Raw genomic sequence first — 8,561 nt, 5'->3', positions numbered from 1 at the left:
AGTTGAACTTTATTGATCAACTTGTTGACACTGTTTGGGTGGAGTCATGCTGTGTGTTGTGCACAGAGGCATCCACACCGACAGGGGGCGCTGCAGTCCTTGGTAACACCCCTCCAGGTGAGCTCTCAGTCACCGCAGAGTGAGTTCACCTTTCAGACGGTAACAGGTGTAACAGGTGTCATCTTCACTAAACTCTAAACTCACCAAACTGTGCATGTAACGCGGGACACCAGCTTTAAAATGACCGGGACAGGAGTTTAAAGAAGCTCGTGGGGGCCGGAAGTGAAAAAGGTAAATGTTTAATGTCACTTTTTTTTCCCTTATCTCGCTACTTTTACTGTGACGTGGACTGAAACACGTCTACAGCCTGTTATCGTGCAGGAACAGGTGCATCCAGCTGCACAGGTGAAACTGACCGACAGCTGGGCCTGGTGTTATCTCAGTGTGTCTGAAAAGAAATGTAAAGTAGATTTATTAGTCAGGACGCGAACACAGAACACGTTTGACATGTGCACTCGATTTATTTATTAATTTATTTTACCACCGTAACAGCTGTATGCTCATGTGTAAACCACCTACAGGTTATGAATCATTAATACTAGTAGAATAAAATGAATTTATCCTTTAAATTAAGGTGAGACACTCCAGGTGAAACCGTTTGTTTCATGCAATTTGCATCCACAACACGTCTTCTGTCAGACTAGTAAGAAGAAAGCCTCCAAAAACACACATTTAGTTTATTTTAATTAATATTTCTCTTCTGTAAATGTGTGTGAAACATCCGTATTTAATTAGACAATGCCTCATTTGTATATTTAAACATTAGGAAGGAACTTTGGGTATATATTCAAAACCAGCTCCCTTTACATGCTGCAAAAACAAACATGCATTCAATATTTTTTCCCACATATTTAATGCTGCATCACAAGCTGGGAAAACAGCACTGCAAATACACTCAATGCACTGAACAAAAAGCACCATGTTCTCACCACTGTCACATCATTCAGAGACGTCATCACCTCTGACAGCTCTGTGTGTGTCGTACTGATGTTAGTCCGGTGTACAGAGTGATTAATGATCAGCTGCTCCACCTTTAAAGAGTTGAAATAAACCGAAATGAAATAAAATGAAATAAAAACATGATATTTCAGAAAACTAGCCTTCAAGAAATATTCAATTTAACGCACTGTAACCTGAGGAACCTGCCTCGATATCTTCTAAAAACATGGGAAGAAGGTAATGAGCAACATAAGAAGAAATGACCCCCCAAAAATTGCAAGAAATTAGCAGAAAGAGAAAATTGTGTTTAAAAAAAGCGTTAGCTCAGAGGGCTAACTTGTCTTGTTTACTATATTACATTAACATCACTGTCACCCTGAACATCTGGAAGTTCAGTACAGTGTTGATCGATAGTAGAGCTGCAAAGATTAGTCACTCGAAAGAAAATGAATGATAATTCTGATAATTGATTAAAGAGAAATTTCGGTTTATTTCAACCTGTCTCCTATCGTCCTAAATTTGTTTCAAGTGACTAGTTACATAAAAATAATAGTTAGCATGTTAGCCGTTAGCCTAGATACAGCCGGGGTGCATAGTAGCGTCAGACCTGTTAAAACGTAAGTGAACGGGCAACCTTCAAGTGCAAAGTTAGTCCACTAAACAAGCTTTTTTTCCACAAAGACCGCCTCATTTCGTTAGGATAAATGTCAGAGAACATATAGAAAACGACATGTAAACGTGTTGTCTTACCTTACTGGTGTGCTGCCATGTTTGTTTACCATCTAGCTCTGCTTTCCAAAGCGCGGCCGAAATATCGCGAGAACAGGCAGCAACAGCTGGAAGGCAGAACCGAACAGTAGCCTGAAAAGTTCATTCATTTATTTTATGAAAGATTTATAGAATAATGGCTGACTTTTTGCCAGACTTCGACTTTGTGGAGGAGGAATTTGATTTTGCAGAGTTTGATGGCCGCCCTTATTTATTTGAGCCAGAATACACTGACGAAGAGTTTTGTGAAATTGAAGAACGGAGGAGGAGAGAGAGAGAGGCGCAACAGGTAGAGGACGAGAGAGGAGGAATGGCTGCTGCAAGGCTGCGTAGCTCTGGAGATTGGTGGTGTAGCTGTGAATGCTGTGCCCCAGTGCCCACAGAAGAGGAATGCCTCTGTTGCAAGGAATGGGACCGGTTGCAGCCTTATTTTCAAGGTCTGGATGTGACCGAGGACGAGACACCTCCACCTGGAGTAGTATCCAGCTGGGCTTTATCTAGAGCTCGCGAGATTTCAGGCACGGTATGAGATCGCTGCTTGTTCTCGCGATATTTCGGCCGCGCTTTGGAAAGCAGAGCTAGATGGTAAACAAACATGGCAGCACACCGGTAAGGTAAGACAACACGTTTACATGTCGTTTTCTATATGTTCTCTGACATTTATCCTAACGATATGAGGCGGTCTTTGTGGAAAAAAAGCTTGTTTAGTGGACTAACTTTGCACTTGAAGGTTGCCCGTTCACTTGCGTTTTAACAGGTCTGACGCTACTATGTGCCCGGCTGTATCTAGGCTAACGGCTAACATGCTAACTATTATTTTTATGTCACTAGTCACTTGAAACAAATTTAGGATGATAGGAGACAGGTTGAAATAAACCGAAATTTCCCTTTAATTGTTTCAGGCATTTTTCAAGCAAAAATGTCAAACACTGGGGCCCTGGTGGCCTCGTGGGTAGAGCAGGCGTCCCACAGACCAAGCTGGCCTCAGGCCTGCAGTGTCCGTGCTCCTGATGAACCAAAACAAGAAATGGGTATTTGGTAGCTGCTGTGTCTCATCATATAAAGGCCAGCCACACACACACACACACACACACACACACACACACACACACAGAGCAGCTCCTTCCTGTTACACACACAACTCTGTTGTCACCCGGCCGTCACACATTCAAACACAATCTCACCATCATCACAGGCAGCCTTTGAGTAACAGCACGACTCTGCTGATTTAATCTACACCGGTTATGGTTAAGTTTTCCTCTGTCGGCTCACTCAGACCTCTGTTTGTAGAAAATATCCAAATCAGCTGAGCTGGTTAGAGAACTTGGTTGGACAGCTCATGACTCTTACTGCTTCCTTTTTCCTCCAAGCCCCGCCCCCTCCGAGTAAGGATACAGATACAGATCATTTACTTGGTTGAACAGATACAGATAATGGTGTACTCGCTCATCCCTAATATACGTATTGAACAGCCAAATCTGAGTCACGTACAGACCAAAAGTCCCTGCTCCTGTTCTGCTGTCTAATATTTCTGTCTGTGTCTCCCAGTTTAAACCTGCAGACGCTCCATGTGAATCCTCTCAGCAGAGACCGTGAGCCGTCCGTCATGAAGAGGAACAAGCAAATCGACGTCAGGCGAGCCCTCGCTCTGGCTGGCACCTTCAACTTCCTGTGCTCCTGCGCCGCAGCCTGCCTGCTCCCCTTCCTCACCCTGTACTTCAGACAGCTGGGTCTGACTCCCGCCATGACGGGCATCATCATCGGCACCAAGCACCTCATATCGCTGGTGTGGAGCCCCGCGGCGAGCCTCCTCGCCAAACACTACAACAAGAGGCGCGTGGTGATAAACTGTTGTCTCGTGTGTTCGGCAGCAGCAGCTCTGGTTCTGCTGTTTTTCCCGTCCACTAAGGTGCACATCAGCACCTGTAACACGTCTGATCTGAGCAGCGGTCCTACACAGAGTCTGGGTGGTGACCTCATCATGAGCAGCATTGCACCAGCCGTGTCTTCGAGAAGTCACTCTGAAATCAACACAGCTCCTGTTTCCCACTCTGCTGTCACTCCTCCTGCTCAGACACTCCCTCATACTAAAGCTGCTCCTGTTATGACGAGCAGAACTGGACTTAAAACTCATCCTCAGCTGACACAGGAGAACGTATCAGCAGTGACGGTCAGCGTCGGCGCCGGAGAATCAAAGATCAGCGGCTCTGTCACACACCACACCTCCAGCTCTACAGCAGCTCTGCTGAGGAATAAGAGGTCCAAAGAACAGGAAGGAGGAAAGAAGGTGGAGGAAGAGGAGAGCAGTTTTGAGTTTCTGGGCAGCCTGAAGACGATGGACCCTCAACACCAGCTCTTCTTCTTGGTGCTCATCACCGTGTCTGTGTGGGAGGTTGCGTCAGCCCCTCTGGAGTGGACGGCAGACGACGGCCTGTACGAATATCTGGACTTTGCAGATGCTTCAGATCGCTACAGCAGCACCGGGCTGTGGAGTTTACTCGGAGCGGCGTGTGGGGTCGGAGGAACAGGTTTGCTGGTGAGCCAGTTACACTGTCTGATAGCTGGTCAGACGACGAGGAGCGCCGTGCATTTCTACAGCTACGCCGGTGTGTCAGCTCTGGCCCTGCCTGCGGCCGCCTGCCTCCCTCTCTACCTCAACAAGAAGCGAGACAGAGCCAACGGGCTCCTCAAGGCCATGCAGCTGGTGCGAGGCTCCCCCCGCGCTCTGCTCTGCGCGGTCACCACCCTGCTGGTCGGGGTAACAAACTCGGCCGTGGAGAACTTCCTCCTGTGGCAGATGCAGGATCAGGAGAGCAGTGAGCTGCACATGGGGCTGACTCTCGCCCTCGCTCTGCTCTCACAGGCCGCCTTCCCTCTGCTGGCTACTCGAGTCTCCAAGCTCCTCAGCCCGGGCAGGGTGCTCGCTGTGGGGGCTGCGACTCTCGGGCTGCAGTGCTTCTACTACTCCTTCCTGTGGGGACCGTGGGCGACGCTACCTGCTCAGGTGTTCAGCTGTTTCAGCAGCGGAGCCCTCTGGTGGGCCGTGAGGCTGCAGTGTGAGGACGTGGCCACGCCGGGGGCTGAGAGGAGCGTGAGGAGGGTCTACAGCTCACTGTCTCTACACCTGGGCAGCGGGCTGGGGAGCTTCGCCGGAGGGTTTGTGGCGCAGAGGTTTGGGCTGACGTGGCTGTTCAGAGGAGCGGCGGTGGGTGTGATGATGTGGTGTGTGTGTCTGCCTCTGCTCCAGTGGAAAGCACCTCGCCAACGCAGGATTAACTACTCTCGCCTTTTGGCGGCTGATGCAAGTGAAGCCAGTGACTCTGAGTCTGAACAGGACAGAGACTGGCTGGAGAAAGCGATGGAGGACGACAGAAGCAACAACAACAACTATGGAAGGAGGATAAACCGCTGAACTCTGGTGTGAAGGACGCTTCAAAGACTGCAGCAGACAGAGAGTGTTACCTTCACAAAATCACATCATAGAGTCATTTCTGTCACTGTGGAAATCAGAGGGTTTATGCTCTCAGTCACAGACATGTCACTCTTCATCATCAGGTACCGGCGCACCGACCATGAATACGTTACATTTGCACGTTTCACATGAATCATTTCAACGTTTCTAAAGTGATGTAATTTATGAACTGACTTTGTCATGGCAGCTGGAGGGGATGGTGGATGGCAGCTCACCTTAACGTCTACCAAGCTGCAGACCACTGTTAAGACCATCAAACAACAAAACAAATGTGTTTTAGCGAGTCATTGCTGCAGCTTTTTAGGAACCAGACACGGGGGTTTGTAGCAACCTGTCACTGTTTTTCCAGAGGGCATTGCTGCACATTAGGCGGCTGTTTTTTACTGAGACATCACTGCGTTTCCTGCTGGGATAGTGGCATGAAAAGCAGTTGCTTTCTACAGAAACATTGTTGCGTTTTCCACCAGGATTGTGGCACGAAAAGTGGTTGTTTCTTACCGAGACATCGCTGCATTTCCCGCAAGGATAGTGGCATGAAAAGTGGTTGAAAAAAAAAATCAACTGCTTTTTGTGCCACTATCTCAGCAGGAAATGCAGCGATGTCTCGGTAAGAAACAAAGACATCGCTGCATTTCCTGCTGGGATAGTGGTACAAAAAGCAGTTCTTTTTTACTGAGACATCGCTGTGTGTCCTGTCAGAATATTGGCAACAAAAGCAGTTGTTTTTTACAGAGGCATTGCTGCGTCCCCTGCTGGAATAGTGGCACAAAAAGAAGTTGTTTTTGACGACATCGCTGTATTTCCCACCAGGATAGTGGCATAAACAGCAGCTGCTTTTTACAGAGATATCACTGCAGTTACCACTGGATTAGTGGCATGAAAACCAGTTGCTTATTAAGGAGAAATCACTGCATTTCCCACCGGAATAGTGGCATGAAAACCAGTTGCTTATTAAGGAGAAATCACTGCATTTCCCACCGGAATAGTGGCATGAAAACCAGTTGCTTATTAAGGAGAAATCACTGCATTTCCCACCGGAATAGTGGCATGAAAAGCGGTTGTAAAAATCAACTGCTTTTTGTGCCACTATCCTAGCAGGAAATGTCTGGGTAAAAAACAAAGACATCGCTGCATTTCCTGCTGGGATAGTGGCACAAAAAGCAGACATCACTGCAGTTACCACTGGATTAGTGGCATGAAAACCAATTGCTTATTAGTAGAAATCACTGCATTTCCTGCTGGAAACGTGGTACAAAAAGGGGTTGTTTTTGACCGAGACATCACCGCTTTTCGCGCCAAGATAGTGGTATAAAAAGCTGTTGTTCTTTACAGAGACATCACTGCATTTCCTGTCTGAATAGTGGTACAAAAAGTGGTTGTAAAAATTAACTACTTTTTCTACCACATCACAGCAGGAAATGCAGTGATGTCTCAGAAAAACACAAAGACATTGCTGTATTTCCTGCTGTGATAGTGGCATGAAAATCAGTTGATTTTTAGGGATAGATCACTGAATTTTTCGCCGGAATAGTGGCACAAAAAGCAGTTGTTTTTAAATGAGACATTACTGCATTTCCCACTGAGATGATGGCATGAAAAGCAGTCATTTTCTACGAGATGTTGCTGCATTTCCTGCTGGAACAGTGGCATGGCAAGGGGTCGTTTTTTTACCAAGACATTGCTGCTTTTCCTGCAAAGAAACCAGGTATTCTAATTCAAACATTATCTCTTTCCTAACCACAACCAGTTGTTTTTTGTTCCTAAACCTAATCACGTATTAACCTCAGCACTGCTGAAAAGCTTCAATGTTTCCGCAGCATAATAACGTGCAAATGTTACATATCCATGGTTTGCAGAAACATACAGTGCAAACATTATTCTGCTGTTTGGTTGCAGGTAGCTCAGCTCAAAGCAGGATAATTGATTTACTCTGACAGGTTTAATAAAAGCAAAGTGTTGACTTCAAACTCATCACTGCTCATAATTTTCCCATCAGAATGAAATCTTGTGGCGTCTCGTCTGTCTTGCCATTTTCGGGGATTCGTCTCTGGGCCACCTGAGCCTTCACAAATGAACATTAGCATAAGCAATCATTCCTTTATAGAGCAAACAAGGCAGCAGGATTATGGGTGGGCAGAAGACTCGGCACCACCTGGCAGGTTCAGCGGCTCAGGCATCCTGACAACAGAAACACTGAAGCCTCTTTCTGGGAGTGTAAACACAAGACGTGTGCACAAGGTGAGGCCAAACTAAACTGGCTCCTTGTTTGAACACACCCCAACAGTCTGTTTATCTGCTGCTAAGGTCAACGCTGTCGTTCACTGTGTCTGTGTGCCTTATTTTGTAATGTGTGAACTGATAAAACGATTAAATGAGATGGAAGTTGATCAGTCGTGTGTGTTTAACTGCAGTCAAACCGGGTGGTAAGGTTCTTGTTACGCACGCGTGAGATGATGTGTTTGTTTAACCTGTATTTCAGAGTCACTCTTATCAATGGTTCATTATTACCTGTTAGATAACACTGCAGAGCGTGGTGCCAAATGTAGATTACATATACTGCAATTTTATGCAATCATGTCACATGAATACAGATAGAAAAGGCTGCCTAATGTAATTTTCTTCTGTCCAAATGTTTCTGTATGCCTCTACTGTGTTAGAAAGTCTGCAGATCTGAGTGCTGTGAAGAGTAAACTAATGATACTAAAAGAATCTCCACCTCTGTAGAGCAGAAACATCTGGCAGCATTTGTTCCTCTTGAGTATTTGCAGTAAATAAACATTCTTACATTCAGCCAAAATAAATGTTTGCTTTAGTTTCAAATCATGTACGTGGGAGAAATACCTTCAGACTCTTTGCTCACCAGGTTTGACTCTGCATCTCTTAATATTCTTCTTCTGTCATGTAATGATCCAGAGGTGTGGCCAAGTCATTGTTCCAGGTCTTCTTGCGGGACCCTTGAGGGCCCGGCTGCATGAAACATGAATTCAAGTCGTCCCCAGTATGTCGTTAAACAGCTGAACTCAATCAGGCGGGATGGAAAATTCATGGTGAAAGACGGCTCGATTCTCCTGTGGAGAGAGCTGAAGTGGTGAGAGCGCAGCCGGCTGTTAAAACAACAGCTGTCTGTTAATTTAATCCTTTTATTTCATGTTTCGGACCCTGATTTAACTCCATACATTTATTGTCTTCCAGTGGTCACAATGCTGCTGTAGGTCCTCATTAGAAAACAATGTATAAACAGTTACAAACTTCAACACAGGCTGTTTGACATTTAAACAAATGACAGGGAGGCTCATTTCAACCTGAGTCCTTAATCTTTAAT

At 46.0% G+C, this 8,561-nt stretch overlaps 1 protein-coding gene across 1 annotated transcript; it reads left to right on the top strand.

Annotated features, from left to right (window-relative positions):
- Nucleotides 1-2: 2 nt before the first annotated feature.
- On the top strand, nucleotides 3-7,626 carry mfsd6l (major facilitator superfamily domain containing 6-like). Its single transcript, XM_078161505.1, has 2 exons — nucleotides 3-291; nucleotides 3,316-7,626. The coding sequence occupies exon 2, from the start codon at nucleotides 3,374-3,376 to the stop codon at nucleotides 5,177-5,179; it is 1,806 nt and encodes a 601-aa protein (XP_078017631.1). The 5' UTR covers nucleotides 3-291; nucleotides 3,316-3,373; the 3' UTR covers nucleotides 5,180-7,626.
- The last annotated feature ends 935 nt before the right edge of the window (nucleotides 7,627-8,561 follow it).

The sequence above is a fragment of the Epinephelus lanceolatus genome, chromosome 18, assembly GCF_041903045.1.
Source record: "Epinephelus lanceolatus isolate andai-2023 chromosome 18, ASM4190304v1, whole genome shotgun sequence".
Classification (NCBI taxonomy): Eukaryota; Metazoa; Chordata; class Actinopteri; order Perciformes; family Serranidae; genus Epinephelus; species Epinephelus lanceolatus.
This window is presented reverse-complemented; position numbering and strand designations above follow the sequence as displayed.

What these genes read in the sequence shown, in the direction of transcription:
- mfsd6l (XM_078161505.1), top strand. Translation starts at nt 3,374, where the DNA reads ATGAAGAGGAACAAGCAAATCGACGTCAGGCGAGCCCTCGCTCTGGCT.